Source organism: Bos mutus, chromosome 25, assembly GCF_027580195.1.
Source record: "Bos mutus isolate GX-2022 chromosome 25, NWIPB_WYAK_1.1, whole genome shotgun sequence".
NCBI lineage: Eukaryota > Metazoa > Chordata > Mammalia > Artiodactyla > Bovidae > Bos > Bos mutus.
In genome coordinates, this window is record NC_091641.1 from 22237557 (window position 1) to 22255935 (window position 18379).

Below are 18379 nucleotides of genomic sequence, written 5' to 3' on the forward strand. Positions count from 1 at the left end.
GACTTCACATACTACTTGATGGGATGGTTTTCATCCTGGGTTAGAGTGCGGACTGGTTAGAGGGAGTTTCCCCCATCAGTCCTTTGTGCACTGGACCTCCAAGACAGTGATGAAATTAAAGACAAGTTTATGGTTTGTGTAATAGATACAAATAAAACCTTCAATTCTGCATTCTTATATGCGATACCACTGTAAGTGAAAGAAGTAAACAGTGGGGAAATTCTTAGCAGCTGAGAAACTTTCTCTCCCCATGCTCTTGATCCAGTTAGAAATACTTTGAGAAACTATTTACAATAAAATTCATCTTTTGGAAGAGAAAAGCTCTTGGTCATTATCATAAATTAATTTGAACCATACTTTGCTAAAAACACTTTACTTCAGTGGTATAATGGCGACAACCAAAGCTTTCCTTCAAAGTGATCCACTTGACTGAGGTCCAATCAGGTCACAATGAGAACTGCAATCCCTCCACAGCACATGTCCAGTGGTATTCTTAGAATGGACTAGACACCATAATACTTGGGGAAAATTAGTCTTCCTCAGGCATTTCCTAGAGATTTCTTTGACCCTGGGAAGGAAATGTGTGACATTCCCCCAGTACACTCAAGGAACACACCACAGTGGTGGCCCACCTCTTACCCTGACTCCTGAGTGAGCTGAAACACTGGGGTTTTCTTCTACAATCAAATACTGCTGAATTAACAGTAAGAAATATGAATGTCAAACAAGCCAGTGTGAAACACATCAGGCTCCTCCATTTCATACCTTGAATAACTGAGGAGGCAGCCCCATCTCTGAAGTAATCATTAAAAAACAAACAAACAACAAACAAAAAAAACCAGTGCATTCATTTCCATTTGTGTGAAACAAGGGACCTAACACTCTACTGAGAGGGACACTTGGGTTGCCATTGCCATGAAAGACTCTCCTGCCCCACATTTCAAACAGGAGATTATCTATCGTGTTTATCTAGAAAAACAACTAGGCATGAAGGCATGGAAATGTGGAGAAGAGAAATACTGTATTTTAAAATGATCTGTGGGCTCAAAGGTTAGCTGCAATGTTGCTTTCAGGAAGAAATATAAAGCTGTGAGGTTAGTACAGCTCTTTAAACTAAATGCAAAAATGTTAGCTTTTAGCAAACAAGGCATAAAGCATTTAAAGAAAATATTGTATTGCTCATGTTTTTGGTAAAGGAGATTATTAATAATGCTTACAGATGAAAAGTATTAATTTTATGGCAGAGTGAAGTTAGTGTTATAAATAGCCAAAATATTGTAAATTGATCTTCCTAGTAGATTTTGAACTTATGTAAAGTTGTGTGCTTCAACATATACAATGCATTATTAATGTAACAGACCAAGCCAGTTGAAAAAGAGAACCTCTGTACAACAGACAACAGTTGCCAATAATTTAAATAGTGTCAGATTCCCCAAATTATAAGATTTGACATGATCTTACCTTCTACTATCATGTACAAATAAATTAACCCTACAAAGAATTTTAGCTTAACTTAAAATTGCACCTAGAAAGGTATGGGATTATTTGTACCTATTACAAAAACCAGTTAAAATCAAGGGCTGCTACAAAGAATGAGGTAAACTGAAGACTCTCTCCACTATGCAGCCTTCAGATAAATGGCTTTTTTTTCTATTGGGTTCTAGGTTTGCACACCACAGTGTTTTGCTAGCAAAGCATTCAGAGTTCTCTTCCAGGAACTGTTTGCATGTGTGTGTATATAAATTTACACACACACATACACACACACACATATATACACACTGTATACTGCATCAGCAAAATATATATATTATATATATATTTATATAAATATAAGAAACATTTCCCCACCCACCCACCCCCAACATGTTTCTTAGTGTTTAAATTTTTTTTTTTTGTACACAGAGAATAGGGAATTTCAGAATTTTTACATACATTTTAGCAAACAAGTTTTGATCTATTGGCTTCTTGGTGTAGTGATGCAATGGCAATCCATTCTGGTACCAAAGACTCATACCATTACAAGGAAGCTGTGAACACTAATTTCTTAGGAGGTGAGGCCAGCCCCACATGAACATCTTTTGCATCCCTCTGGTCCGCCATGATTCATAAATACTTAGACTTTTTTCTTTTCCTCCCTCAAATGAATCATTAGACGTTAAAAATGGAACAACAGAGTACAAAGGGCCACATGCTTTTCAGTATAAAGCATTCTCCTTCACTAGGTTGCTATCACAGTGCAGACCTGACTGCCTGAATATGCTCAGGAGATTTAGTCAATATTGTCTGTATTTGGTTATGGAAAAGGCTCTCCTTATTTTTTGTTTTTAAATCCAAAGTGCATAGTGAGAACAAATCAAAGCATTTGTTTTTTTCTTTTCAGCATCAGTTTCATCTAAGCATCTTCCTATGTGAGGACTACTCAGATGCCTTGCCTTTGTCCTCCCCACCCTCCAAAAATAAAAAAATAAAATAAAATTAAAAATAATAAAAGAGTCAAGCGATTTAGACATTCATCAGCCTGGTAAACAAACTTTGCCGGCAAATAGAAGTCCTACTATTGTAAAGAAAATTGATAAGACAAAAAGTACATATGATGACCCAACTACTGTGTTGTTGGGTAATTTATAAGGTTGACCTCCGACTTCATTGATGTAAAATCCTATTGGAAATATTAGGGCAGCCATACAGAAAAGGATCACTGTAAAACAAACCAAAACATAACATTAGTAACATGGTTTGGTGATTAAGAAAACAATGAAAATTTGGCACAAAGGAAGTTTATAAGCAGGGTTGTGGATTGATGACAACATGGTCAAATCTGTTGCAACATGGACCACTTATAAAAAGGTTTGCATATACTACAGATCCTCCAAGCTTAACAATTAAATACAACAAAAGCTGGTTTAGCCTTTTACATACAGTTTTGAATACAAGCATTAAGAAAGGCCACCAAACCTACTAAATAATTGTATATACAATTCTTGACGATTTAAAGTAGTGGCAAAGGGCTCGGTCAGACAGGGGCTAAGTTCTGGCTCTACTAGTGTAATCTTAGTCTTCTGAAATTCTGAAAATGGCTAAGTTGTAGAAGAATAAACAAAACAATTTTAAGTCCTTTGCACAGTGCCAGGTTGATATTAAGTGCTGAATAAATGTTGATTATCATCCTAGTATTATTTTCCCAATTCTCTGCTCTTCTCAGTTGATATTAGTTATAAGGAACTGAGAAAAGGTACATACAAATATAGATACTATTTATCTTACCCAGTGTTTGGGCAGAAGTTATTCCACAGTTGGTTGTTTTAGAAACAGCGTGCTCCCCTGTGCTACCAAAGAAAATCTCTTCTTAAGAAACACAAATTACCTATAGATAGGCTGGCTCTTCCAAGAAAATATTTTGTGCTTTTTAAAGCATATTCATAGTCTTTCAACTTTCTCTGAAGGCAGAAATATTTCCTCAGCATATTGTGAAGGCAGATTACTGTAGAATCCCCATTACTAACTGAATGAGAAAACTCTGTGTTAAACCCATTCCCAGCAATAATGACAAAATCCTGGATAAATATACCAGTTGACACTTGTCCTAAATTGTTTGTATTACTCAACCAACAAAATTTAATAGGAGAGTTCTGAAAAGGCCAATTATAAATATATCCTGGAAGGAATAGCTCCAGAAATGTAGTAAAAGGCAACATTTTCTTAGGTAATACACTAACTTAAGAAACACACCAGCACGCTTGTTTGCTTTGCACCATTTACGTGACTATTTTATATTAAATCAACACAGAGTTTGTTTTCATTTTGGGCATATGACCACACCAAATAATGTTCCATAAGCATATTTAGTTTCTTTTAGATACCTACTACAAAACGAATGAAAAATTCAGGTATTAAGTACTAGATTTTTTGGCCTTTCTGTTGTATAGTTAGCAATACACAACTTTATTAGCGCTGCCAATGTCCCCTCATCAGTGTTATTTGTCACCAACCTTTAATGGTTCTTGTATCTTAATATCGGAGAAGGCAATGGCACCCCACTCCAGTACTCTTGCCTGGAAAATCCCATGGATGGAGGAGCCTGGTAGGCTGCAGTCCATGGGGTCGCTGGGAGTTGGACACGACTGAGCGACTTCACTTTTTAATATGGTTTGATAAGTAAAATGAAACCACAATCTAAATAGCTATAGACAATCTAATAAAAGCAATGGGAAGACATTATTGTCTTAAAAACAATTTGTTCTTTAATATAGATTAATCTAACCTCAGGAAACACTAAAATAATTTAGAAGTGCTTCAGACATATGCAGATGTTACTCTTGTTCATTCTGTTAACTGATGTGCCAACTTAATTCCTATCCTTTACTATTTTCTACTGTAAAATAAAAATCTATCTTTTATAGTAATCATTTACCACTTAATGACTGTATTTAAAGCAGGGTTTAATATTTTACAAGTGTTAAATATTTTCCAAATTGGTTAGGAACAGCTTAATCAAATTTCTAGGAAGCAATGAACACCTGATGGTATCCAACAGTGATTTCTAATCCAAGGAATCAAGTTATCTATACTTCCTGAGGAGTTTTTAATGCTGGTGGATGAGATTTTTTTAAGCTCTTGAGATCTGAGAAGTTACTTCAGATCTTAAATACTGTTAATGCTGAAAATATCTATCAACTTTTGACAATTAAGTTCTGGGTCCTAAAAAAAGTCTGTAAAGACATAACTTCATATCCTGTATGGCATAGATTTCTTGGTGGTGAGAGCCAGATATCAGGTGTACTGGCAGACAAGTAAATTAAGGTGGCGAAAGCAAGGACAAGAGTCAGACTTGAAGAAAAAGACACGTCTTTTTGTCACTCTTGCCGCCACAGGTGAGTCCCTCATGTGCGGCTCTCCTTTGAGCACTTCCTCTGTGTAAACCCATTAGAAAATTAAGTTTATATTCTTAACAAAACTACTGAGAAGTACATTTTCAAAGGCTGAATGGCAACACTAGGGGGAGTCCAACCCCCTCTTCTGACTGCCACCCCAGCAGACTAGCTGGGGTAACAAAAACAATGCATTTAAGGAAGAGAAAGGCTCTATGCTTCCTTAGATGACATCAACCCTAAGATACACTGTTGAACCAAAAAACCTAGATACAGAATAGTATAAATAGAATAAATATGTATTTATAGAACACTCACACATATACATATACGTTTCTATACATAGAACACCTCTGGTAGGAAACCCCAGGAACTGGTGAGAATGGTTGCTTCCAGGAAGGGAGTCGTGGATAACTGGGCAACAGGCCACAAATGAGATTTACTTTTCACTTGGTCACCCTTTCACAGGCTCTGAATTATATATCACACACATATTTTAAGAAGTTAAATTATTTAACCTGAAAAATAAAGGAAAAAATTCTATATTTCAAGGTAGTTCATTTAAATACATATGTAAATATTCTCTCTTGAAGAGGAATGGAAAACAAGATAATCAAAGTTCTTTCCTTTTATTGAGTCACAGAATCAATGGCTCATGTGAGTAACTTGGTGCTTTTCTTTGACTCATACTACTTTGCTAACTTACATTTTAGATTTTTGATATTCAGAGCATGGAAAGTGAAACTGTTAAGTCACTCAGCCGTGTCTGACTCTTTGTGACCCCAAGGACTGTAGCCTCTGTCCATGGAATTTTCCAGGCAAGAATACTGGAGTGGGTCGCCATTTCCTTCCCCAGGGGATCTTCCCAATCCAGGGACTGAACCCAAGTCTCCTGCATTACAGGCAGATTCTTTACTGTCTGAGCCATCAAGGAATATGCACTCCCAAATTTTAACTAAATCCTTCTGGATGTTATTTAACTCCTAAAGAGTGAATTCTATCTGGATAAGTAACTGTATCTGTAAGTAAAGATTCTCTTTAAATTCCTCATCAGTACCCTTTAATTTAGTAGCCCCATCTTTGTAACTGCCTCTAGACCCTACTATTTAGAAAACTGTCTCAGGCGGTCTGACCTCAAACAAGATCATCAACTTGTTTTACATTTCTTAACAAGGTTGAAGAAGCATTTTTATGTCAACTGCAACTTGATCTAGATTTTAAAATTAAGGGAGAAATAGAGATGAAAATAAAACAATAGATCTGGAAATGTATACATTCTCTAAAGAGAAAGAGCTTCATAGAGAGATAGGGAGAAAAAAAGACTCATGAACGAATATCCCTATCCTATGATCTTTAAGAATAAATTGAGTTGTAACATTAATAGGAATATATGGGATTATGCCTGCCCCTATAAATTCTACATGACAATATCAAGGCAGAGTAAGCTGTACTATAATATTTATTTTTTAAAAAATCTTAAGAAAACCTGAGATGATTATAAGATATTGAATTAGAAACTAAATCCTGTATTATTTGGCATAGGTATAGTTATGTTGTTCTTTAGTGCAGAGTTTCTTAACAGGCCCTATTGGCATCCGGGGCCAGATAAGTCTTTGTTGTGAGGCTATTCTGTGCATCTGTACCCTTCTTAGCAGCATCCTTGGACTCTGCTCACTACACGCCAGTAGCATCCCCTTAGCTGGGACAATCTAAAATGTCCCCTGGGGGATAAAACTGCTTTAGAAAGAAGAAAGCAAAATTATAGGAATCTTTCCTTTGTGCATTTTTGTTGCTTTTAGCTTGGGAAAAGCCTGTGTTGTGTTTTGAAATTAAACCAATTTTGCAAAGTACAAGAGAATGTGTAATATATGTATCATACCCTTGGGCATAGCTTAATGGCATAAGAAATGTTGAGAAACAATTGTTAGATAGCTAAATGTGTTGATTTTTCAATGATCACACAACAACTTACAGTAGAAACTCAAATCAATGATATTAAAAAGCAAATCACCACCTTAAACTAATTTATATTTCTGTATATATTTTTCTAGATTTATCTTTATTTGACAGAAGATTCCAATACTTTTAAGAAGAGGAAAAGACTCAGGTTAGTGGTAGCTCTGAGTCACAGGCCTGGAAAACTTATGTCACAGTGTGAGCAAAAATAAAATTCATTAAAATAGCACTTTATTCAAAGCAATTAAGGTCTGGATGTCCTGGTCTTGTGGTGAGAATTCTGAAGAGCTGATGGGACTGCGTGGAGTCTATCTGATGGCCGTACACAAATGGTGCTCTTTGATGATTAGAGAGTCCTTATTACTGAGACTTGAATATCTTCATAAAAATACCAGTGTGAGTGCCTTCTAGACAAATTTACTTAGCACAGGTTACTTACTTCCAGTGAATGCTATCCATCGAGCATATTTTGTGGCTTCTCTTCGCCAGTGGGAAGCCACCAACAAACCACAAGTGACAGTCAATGAAATGATTCCCATGATGATAAAAAACAGTGTGGTGACCCACTCTGGGGGAAGCCGAGGTGGGATGCATGTCCGGTCTCGTCCATGGATTGTTTGACACTGTCGCACAAGGCCCACAGTGAGTGCTCCTGGGGAGAGGCAAAACATAGGAATATGTTAGTGGGTTTGGCACACCCAGGGAACAGTCCCTACCAACACCCCTTAAATCTTATTTCTCTCTGAGTGGGTCATCCCAGCACTTAATTCCACTGGGTCCTACTCCGCAGCATTATGCTGTAGTCCGCTACGTAGAAATATTTCGTTTAACATGCAAAGTAAACTTAAACAAACCCCACAAGTCATAGAAGGCAATCACTCAGTCATTTTTTACTTTTCTGGGTGCTTGAGTCAAGCACTGTTCTAGGCTCCAGGGAAATAAGTGAACGAGAGAGATGAGGTTCCTGCTCTCGCTGGGCTTATCATTCTAACAGAAAGAATTGAAACTTTTCTATTTCCAGATCTAAGTCTCACCGTATATTGTTCTGGCTGAGAAGAAACACACTTTTAAAAAAATTAAAGGCAAACTTGAAATATTTCTAAGTGTAATATGTAGATAAAATTAAATAATGGATAAAATACTAGAACCAATATTATTTTATTAAATTTAAAAGGTCTAAGAATATTACAATATAAGCATTTTTCCATGAAATTCAAGAAAATGCTAGAAAAACTAGTAAGTTCACCCTGTTTGGTAAGTTCAACAATTTTTGTACAATGTGAAAGTGCTCACATTGCTAAATCATTACTAGCATGCTTCAGCAAAAAAGCATAGAGGCATCAGTGCTAACTTTTAAAGCACTTCTCTCCCATTTAAATAAACGAAAGCGTTTTTTGTAAAACATTAAGTGCTATTTTTAAACAAACATGTTTTCATGTCAAACCCAAGGAACCCCTCTATCAAATTTGGGGTAAATTAATTTACAGAAATCTAGACAAGGAAGATGAAAAAGTAATTATTTTATCCTTTTCTCCACTAAGAAGAACAATTAAAATGTTACTTCTGAGTAAAACTTGCTTGCTTCTCCCTTTTAAGAGCAACTGCAAATGGGAAAACAGCTGCCAAAAATACAAGAAATTTCTGGAGCCACTGAAAACATAATAGATTTCTGCATCTTTTGTTGGTCTTATTTTCTCATTATGAACAAGAGCTACAACAAAAAGACAGTAACCTCAAAATCACAGCATGTGCCATGAACAAGTTCCTTTGTGAGGCATTTTGGGGAGCTGCCCTTAGTGGGAGAAGACAGACCAGGGCTGGAGCTGTATATATACGTGCATATGTGGGGCTGTTGGTCGGGTGCTGCTTTCCTGCAAGTTGCCTTTGCCATTAGTACATTTTTAGAAATAATCAATGCGTTCAAAGAAAACAAAGAAAAAAAACAGCTCTGCTCTCAAAATTGAGTTGTGGTCTTTTTTTTCCTCTAAGGCTAACTTTGTAACTTTTCAAGAGTGGAAGACAATAACTCAAATAAGCTGGACTTTTTCTCTCAAATCATCTGGTAATTAGGTGCTTCTTGTGATCTCCGAAGAGGTGCAAAGAGAGTTATAATTATGGGATCATCTCCAGCAAGGTGGAGGAGGTGAGGGGGGAGAGGGGCAGAAAGTAAGCAAGCCTTCACAGTAATGCCACACTATCCGCCTTCTATAGCCGCTGTTTGGAGTGGAGTGAGTTCATAGGCTCAGTTCAAAGTTTCGGACAATCACTAACCCCCCAGATCACGGATTGAACCTGTGTCTCCTGCTCTGGCAGGCAGACGGATTCTTTACCACTGAGCCACCAGGGGAAGCCCAACCTTTTTAGTATCTGGTAATTGCTTGAGACCAGAAAAGGTGCAACAACAGGGGTGAGGAGGTAGCAGGGAGTTGCGTAATTGTTCTTAAAATGAAACACTATAAAGTTTTCTTGAAAAGGAAACTTGGGGGAGAGAGTGTGTCTTATTATGACAAGCCATTTTATAGTAATTTGGGAAATAAAGCATTCACAGCAGTGCTCAAGCACTTCTATCAGGAAACCATTCCTGATCACTCAGCAAAAAACTTCTAACAAATTACCCTCTGTAGTCACTATTTCATTTATAAAAGCTCTAATTACTGTGAGAATAGACAACAGGCAATAAAAGACCCTCTGGAAAAATTCAATATTATGGATTCTGATTACAGTAACAACTTTCTTCACGACTTAAATATCAGTACAAAGACACTTTCATCAGTAACTCTAAACAGCCAGCACAGTGAAATTTAAATTTGAGAATTATTCTTTGCTGGTAAATATTTGAGGCTGTAGGTTCAATACATCTCTCCTTCAAAATATTTCAGAGTATCCTTTTATTGCCCCTCTTACTTTCCATTTATGGGCATGGCAAAGAGGACTCAAATTTAATTTTCTGTGCCTGTAGATTGTTACGCTTTCTGAGTAGGACTGCTTTTTCTTCCTCTCCTGAGAGGCACACCACACCAAATGAATACAAAGATAATAAGTAAGAAAATGAAAATTATAGCTATCAGTTTAGTTCAGTTGCTCAGTCGTGTGCGACTCTTTGCGACTCCATGGACTGCAGCATGCTAGGCTTCCCTGTCCATCACCAACTCCCAGAGCTTGCTCAAACTCATGACCATCGAGTCCACTGAGATAGCTATACTTCCTAGAAATCAAATGGAGATAACCTGACAGATGTTCAGCTTTGAAAGAGGAGTTATGCTCCTATATTTACAAAAGGCCTTATCACTACAAATCAAGACCTAATATTCAACAGCTACATTCTGAAAGAAAAGAAAGCTAATACTAACAGGAAGGTATACTGTATATAAGAAAATCAACTCACAAATATTTTATTGAATGTCTTTTACATGCCCACATTTCTGTAGTGGTTTGAGATTACAAAACTAATACTCTGCCACACTTTCAGTTAAAATAGATTTTTTCTTAAATTATGCAAGCGTTAGTGCAAACAGTGGTGGGTCAACATTGTTGCTAATATTCATTTTCCTAAGACTCTAGGGCAATATAATTTATATCAGAGTTACATATTTTCCATAAGCTGTCTGGATGTAGGGAACTGCAAGGGTAATTGTGCTGCTATTGTTGAATGTTGTAAATTCAGGTACTCTGAGTACCCGAACTTTCACCAGGTCTTTAAATTTCATCTTTTACCTCAAAGTATTATCTCCTACCTGCAGATTCAAGTCCACCACTCACACTGACTAGCCAAGATCCTTTACATCCTCCAAACTCTCTGAACACACTTATAGACTATATCACATAATTGTGCACTTGATTTTTTAAAAATAACTTTTATTTATCTATTATTTTTGGCTTTGCTGGGTCTTCATTCCTGTGTGGGCCTTTCTCTAGATGCGGTGTGTAGGCTCATCATTGTGGTGGCTTCAGGGCACGCAGGCTTCAGTAGTTGTGGGCACGCAGGCTTCAGTAGTTGTGGGCACACAGGCTTCAGCAGTTGGCTTCAGTAGTTGTGGGCACGCAGGCTTCAGCAGTTGGTTTCAGTAGCTGCGGGCACGCAGGCTTCAGCAGTTGTGGCTCCTGGGCTCTAGAGCACAGGCGCAATAGTTATGGTGCATGGGCTTAGTTGCTCCGTGGCATGTGAATATTCCCAGATCAGGGATCGAACCTGTGTCTCCTGCATTAGCAGGATTCTTTATCAGTGAGCCACCAGGGAAGCCCCATGCACTTGATTTTAAGGTAGCTTCTTTTAGACCCAAACAGAAAATGAGGGAACTGAACGTTTTACTTCACTGAAAGCCCTCAGAATGGCCTGCGGCAGTGGGCACAAAGCAGGAATTAACAAACATTTGGTGAAATTAAAAAATAAATTTAAAAATCATATTGCATTAATTAAATTTTCTATAGAACTCAGTGTGATTTCTTGAAGCACACTAAATTAAGCATACACTTAGCCATTCACTAATTTTTTTGCTTTATCCAACAGGTCTTCTGTTTCTTGAAGGGGTCTGTAATTCCATTTCCCAAACAGCCAATCCATCTTTACCCTGCAGCTGTTTCCTAGGTAACCAGTCTAGCCAAATAAAAGACTTGCACACAACAGGAAAAAGGAAATCAACCAGGAACTATAGCATGCCATATGCCTCTTAGTATCTCACCGGTGTATCAAAACACAGAAAAAGAAGTCATAATTTCCTGTTAAGTGGGGAATCTTAACTGAGGAGGCTTTTGACACCCATCATCTATGGATCCAAACACTACTGAAATGATTTAACACAGCCAGTTTGAGCACGAGGATGATTACAAGGCACGTCATCACCACGTGTAAAAGCTGTGTTACAGAAAATCTGAAACACAGGAGTTGTAAAGCACTAAGGCACACATACCCACCAATCCGTCAGAGCAAATCGGGTACAGTAACCGTTCAATAAACTGGCCACAGATTGGGTTTTCCAATATAGGTTTGAATTTGAACAAAACGGTGAAGTTATTTAACGTTTGCTATTGCCCTCTTCACCCACTCCAGTGTTCTTGCCTGGAGAATCCCAGGGACGGCGGAGCCTGGTGGGCTGCTGTCTATAGGGTCGTACAGAGACACGACTGAAGCGACTTAGCAAGCAGCAGCAGCACCATTGCCCTCTTCCATCTTCCCCTTGAATTTTCTTTCTATAAGTGTTCTCTTCATCTCATGGGGCTCTCTTTGTTAATGAAAGGAACTGGCCCACCCAATCGCTACCACTGATGTGGATCTCTTACTCTACTTTCTCTCTGGGGATATAAACATCTGATCTTGGCAAGCTAGCCTACTAGTAACGTAATGGTCTTAATGATTGATAAAGGTTTAACATATTGCCCTTTTCAAGAGCATCTGTTTAAGTAAGGGACAATATTCCAACCAAACTGAAACTTAGTTTTATGTTTTAGTGACAGGTTGGTTGAGGAAATTTAGGAGAATCTGGAGGCAGGTGAGAAGAAGCCTGGCAGCCCAATGTGGGCAGTGATATACACCTTCTTGTGTAAGTCATACCCCGGCAGCTCATACTTTAAATGAGTAGGGACACAAGCACAGAAAATGATAGTCCACAGGTAACTTAAAAACTTCACATATTTAATTTTTTCCTCCAGAAGCACTGCTAGTGATGATTATTTTTTTATTAGCTGTGATTTCTGGGTTCTACCTTAAGAAGTTGTTTACTTGCAAAGTTGGGTCTGACTCTTTGCGGCCCCATGGACTGTAGCCTGCCAGGCAAGAATACTGGAGAGGGTTGCCATTCCCTTCTCTAGGGGTTCTTCCCAACCCAGGGATTGAACCTGCATCTCCTGCATTGGTAGGCCAGTTCTTTACCATTTGAGCCACCTGGGAAGCCCACCTTTAGAGGTGGGTACTTATAAATAGTGAACTGGCCAAAAAGAGTGAACAGGTAAAACGAGGAATCTAATGAACCATACAATGGCAGTGTCTGAAAACCCTAGTGACATAACACTTAGGTTTATTAGGCCAGTCACCAGTGTCTGCTTTAGTAACAGTGTCCCTTCCTGTTACTTCCACCTGTTCTTATATCTCCCTGGCACTTTCTGCTATTTTCTTGGCATCCATCACTCTCCTACCATCTTCACTTCTTCCCTTATCCAGCCTAGAGTCCTTGATCCATCATATTACCACCTTTCTATCCTTTCACTGTACCCACCTGGCAAAAACCATAACCCTGATTCAATCTAAGTTTTGCCCTTGCACTTACCTCCAGGATGCTGATGCTCAGAGCAGAGGGGTGACACTAAGTTCCTATTGAGAAACCATCACTATCTCAGGGCCATTATTATCCAGAAACAAATTAGATGTCCCTAATGCACCACTTCCCCATTCTCTCCTGTGCCCATTTCAAGTCCACTGCACACTATATGAGAACGATCCACACCCCCGCCCCCCCATCACTTCAGTAGATGCCTTGGTCTGTTACTTTGCAGAAAAGATAGGGGCCATCATACAGCAACTCCTTAACTGTTCACCATGAGAACTTATGAATTTATCTGTGTATACTTGTTCTTTCATCTTATTGATCTTTCTACCTTTGTTTTGGATCCTATTCCCTCTTACTTTCTCTGGGAGCTTGCCTAACATTATTTTCTTTCTTTTCTGGACTGCAAAAGTCTCCCCTATTTTTTTTTTAAGACCTGTTTACTTCTTACTTTTTGGCTGCACCGCCTGGTGTGTGGGATCCTAATTCCCTGACCAGGGATGAAACCCATGCCCCTTGAATTAGACATGGAGAGTATTAACTACTGGACAGCCAGGAAAGCCCCCGAAGTCTCCCCTATTATAAAACAAGAACACCCCATCATGTCAAGTCATCCTCTGGTCTCAACATGCCTGTGTTTCTGTCTGCTCTGCCTAGCATCCTTTGTCCCCGAGCCTGGCCAAGAGTTCCTATCTCCACTTCCCTGAGTCTTATTCACCCTTTAATCTACTGTAGCTTGGCTTTTACCCCAACCACCCCCTGGCACAGCTCTTGCCAGGTTCATCATTCATTCCACTCTGCTGACTTTGATGGGTATTTCTAAGTCTTTTCTCAATATTTTAGCAGCATCTGATATAACTTCATTTCCTCTGGTTTTAGTGACTCCGTATTCTATTTATTTTCCTCTGGCCTCTCTGGTTTTTCTTTCTTTTTTTCCACAGGCACTTTGTTCTCTGCCACGGTGTTTCTTAGGGATCTTTGTTGGACTTGTTTGTCTTCTATACACGGTTTCTTCGATTAAGTCCAAGTGGCTTACAAAAGTCTGGATGATATTGCTTCTTTTTTCCCATTTTTTCATATTTGGTGCTCAAGTTCTTAAGTTAATTCTTAAATCATCTCTAACAAGCATGAGCACACCAGGCTTTCATATATGCGTTCCCTCTGCTTAAACTACTCTTTCAAACGGTTAGTACCTACAATTCCAAATCCCAGTCACAGTTTAAAAGTCACCTCTGGCAAGTCTTCCTCGACAAGCTCTTACACTCCCATTCTGGGCGGATTGCTCCTCTATGCTTCCATGCCCCCAATCATAGCATTATAACTGTCTCTTTATCGAACTTGAGGGAAATCCTAAATTTATAGCCAGTAGGTGAGAAATGCCCCCTCACCTCAAACTTGTGGCAGTGTCTGAACTAGAGGCAATCTTGTCGAAGACAGAGCCCTTAATCTGTGGGATCTGTGCTAACTCTAGGTGGCTACTGTCAGAATTGAAGTGTATTATAGTGTACCCAGGAGTTAGAATACATACATTTACACAAAAACTTGTATATGAATGTCCAAAGCATTATTCAGAATAACAAGGAAAGTGGAAACAACCCAAATGTCCATCAAATGATAAACAAAATCCATAGAATATTATTCAAAAAAATTTTTAAAAAGTACTAACACAAGCTACATGTATAAACCCTATGTTAAGTTTACAAAAAAGCCAGACACAAAAGGCTATATGGCGTATTATTTCATGTATATGAAATATAACAAATAGGTAAATCCACAGAGACAGAGATTAGTTGCTGCCAGGGGCTAGGGGAGGAGGAATTGGGAAGTTCGGGGTTTCTTTTTCCTGGGCTGATGCAAATACTCTGGAACTAGATATTGGCAATGATTGCACAGCATTATGGATATACTAAAAATCACTGAATTGCACACTTAAAAATGATGGATTTTATCTCAGACAAAACCCAACAGATTAGATTTACCAACTTAATTTCAATAGTATACCAAAATTTTTGCCCCAATATCCCTCTATTACCTCCCTTTCTTTTGTACTTATTACCATGTAAATTACATCTTTATATACTGTAAGCCCATCAACACAGTTTTATAATTATTACCCTATTTTAAAGAGGAAAAGAGGACTTCCCTGGTAGCTCAGTGGTAAAAGAATCTGCCTGCCAATGCAGGGGACACGGGTTTAATCCCTGGTCCAGGAAGAGCCCACATGCTGCAGAGCAACTACGCTTGTGCACCACAACTACTGAAGCCCAAGCGCCTAGAGCCTGTGCTCCACCAGAGAAGCAGCTGCAACGCAAAGCCTGCGCACTGCGCCTGGGGAACAGTCCCCCGCGCGCTGCAACTGAAGAAGGCCCACACAAAGCAATGAAGACCCAGCGCAGCCTAAACAAATAAATGAACCTTTTAAAGAGGAAAGGATTACTCGCAAAAAGACATTTATACTGACTTTTATATTCACCTCTGTAGTTACTTTTACTGGTGGATTTCTTCAAGTGGATCCAAAACAGTGCCTCATGCCCTTTTATTTCAATTTGAAGAAAACTCCCCTCAGTATTTCTTACAGGACAAGTCTGTGATGAATTTTCTCAGTTTTTGTTTTTTTAGAATACCTTGATTTCTCTTTTGTTTCTGAAGGATAGTTTTGCAGAATTTTTAGTTGACAGTCTGTTTCTTGCAGCATTTTGAATGTGTCATCCCACTGCTCTCTGGCCTCATGGTTTCTGATGAGAAGTCAGTTGCTAATGGTTTTGAGGATCCCTTGTACATGAGGATTCACTTTTCCCCTGCTGTTTTCAAGATGCTCTTCATGTCTTTGGACTGTATGACTATGATGTAGCTAGGTGTGAATTACTTTGAGTCTATCCTGCTTGGAATTTGTTGAGGTTCTTCAATGTGGAGATTAAAGTTTTTCATTAAACCTGGAGAGATTTTGGTCATTATTTCTTCAAATATTCTTTAAGCCCCTTCTCTGTTCCCCTTCTGAGACCTGTCATGTGTGTGCTAGAATACAGTATTCCCCCTTAACCACAGTTTTGCTTTCCAGTTTGTTACCTGCAGTTGACCGCAGTCCAAAAATATTAAACGGAAAATTCTACAAGTAAACAATTCTAAACTAAATAAAATTGTTCAAATTTTTGGGGGTCACAAAGAGTCAGACACGACTGAGTGACTGAAAAACAAAATGAAATAAACAATTAGTTTTAAATTGTGAGCTGTTTTGAGTAGCATGATGAAATCTCATAGCACCTGCTCTGGCCCACCTAGGACATGAATCATCCCGTTGTCCAGTGGGCACACGCTGTATGGGCTACCGCCTGTTAGTCACTTGTTGTTCAGTCACTGTCATGTCTAACTCTTTGTGACTCCATGGACTGCAACATGCTAGGCTTCCCTGTCCTTCACTATCTCCCAGAGCTTGCCCAAACTCACGTCCAGTAAGTCAATGATGCCATCCAACCATCTCATCCTCTGTCGTCCCCTTTTCCTACTTTGCCAGCATCAGGGTCTTTTCCAACGAGATGGCTTTTTGTATCATGTAGCCAAAGTACTGGAGCCTCAAGCATCAGCATCAGTCCTTCCAATGAATATTCAGGGTTGATTTCCTTTAGGATTTTTGGTCATGTAAGTTATCCAACAGACTGTCGAGGTATCCCAGTGCTTCTATTCAGGTACCCTTATTTTACTTAATAATAGCCCCAAAGTACAAGACTAGTGATGCTGCCAATTAGGCTATGCCAAAGTGAAACCATAAACAGCTTCTTTTACATGAAAGGTGACAGTTTTCAGTAAGAAAAAAAATTGTATGCCAAAATTGCTAAGATCTATAGTATGAATGAATCTTCTATCTGTGAACTGTGAAGATGGAAGAGAAATTCATGCTATTTTTTGCTGTTGTACCTCAAACTGCATAAGTTATGGCCATAGTGTGTTAAGTACTTAGCTAAGATGGAAAAGGCATTAAACTTGTAGGTAGAAAACTTGCCAATTGATGGCAATGTGTTACATCAGAAAGCACAGAGTCTATAGGAAAACATCAGCAAAGGATTCCCTAAAACAAATGGTACCAAGCCATTTACTGCCAGTAAAGGATGATTACATAGCTCCAGGAATAGGTCTGGACAGAAGAATATAAAAACTACTAAAGAAGTTGTATCTGCAAATGAAGAATTCTGGCAATGTTGAAGTTAAAGACAGAGATAACATTTACATAACTTTTACTCAATATATTGTTATAATTGTTCTCTTTTAGTTCTTGTTTTTATGCTCTTACTTTGCCTTATTTATAAATTAAACTTTATCACACAGGTGTTTATGTATAGGGAAAAACATAGGATAGAGGGTGGAGTACTATCTGCAGTTTCCAGCATTCACTGGGGGTCTTGGAACATACCCCTTCGTAGGGGAGATAAGGCAGGAACTACTGCATTTCCCTTACTGAAGTATAAGAGCTCTTTAAATATTAAAGTAATCAGCTATTTATCTGTGATTTGAGCTACAGATATTTTATCCCAGATATCCTGAGAACTCCTGCTTTTTTTCTAGAGATAGGTTTACCTTCAAAACTTGCTTCTTTTTTTTTTTTTTAATAAAATAAAAAAAAAAAGAAAGAAAGAAAGCAAGCAAGCAAGCTAGAAAAAAAAAAAAAAAAAACTTGCTTCTTGTCAAAGAGATGATCAGACCTAAAGAGTAACATTCAATTACACTTGGCAAGAAGTGTTTCTTAAATCCTGGAATTATTTTCTTTTGGAGTTTAATATTTTAAATCACCACATAAAGCCTCTGGTGCTAGAGATATAGTGAAGTGTGCTATTTAAAGACCACAAGGCAGAATAAAGGAACACAAGCAGAACCCAAGTCACTTCACTTCACTTACTCTAGCTTAAGAGAGGATTTCCTTTTAACTTCCAAAACTAAAGTGTTTGAAAATACTTCCACAGAGTGTTTTCTTTCCAAAGTACATTTTCCAGCCACAAAACAGATGTAAACAACCTCAATCAATAAATCAATAAAACAGAATCAAATAACCTCAACAGATCAAATATATATATGATGGCATTAGAAATCAATGGAAATAATGGATTAAGAATTAGAAAAGAACTTTTTAGAAAGTTAAAAAAATAAATTTCTAATTAGAAAAGAATTAAGATAGATTCCTATTAATACCCTGTATCAAAATAAGATAGCAGAAATATAAAAACTAAAATCATAAAATAAAAAGAAAAAAGAAAATGGGGCTTCCCTGGTGGCTCAGTGGTGAAGAATCCACCTGCCAATGTAAGA

The 18379-nt window shown here is 38.2% G+C and overlaps 1 protein-coding gene across 2 annotated transcripts in view; it reads right to left on the reverse strand.

Annotated features, from left to right (window-relative positions):
• Positions 1-1865: 1865 nt before the first annotated feature.
• The window catches only part of MOSMO (modulator of smoothened), a 75803-nt gene continuing 59289 nt past the window's right edge, over positions 1866-18379 (reverse strand). Inside the window, exons 2-3 of one of the 2 annotated variants that reach the window (XM_070362966.1) lie at positions 7267-7479; positions 1866-2701 (exon numbers count right to left, since the gene is read on the reverse strand). In XM_070362966.1, coding sequence (XP_070219067.1) covers positions 2517-2701; positions 7267-7479 — 398 coding nt within the window. In that variant the 3' untranslated portion in view covers positions 1866-2516. Of the gene's footprint in view, positions 2702-2764; positions 7480-18379 lie in introns of those variants that run through there. The other variant, XR_011462677.1, reaches the window with a different exon arrangement.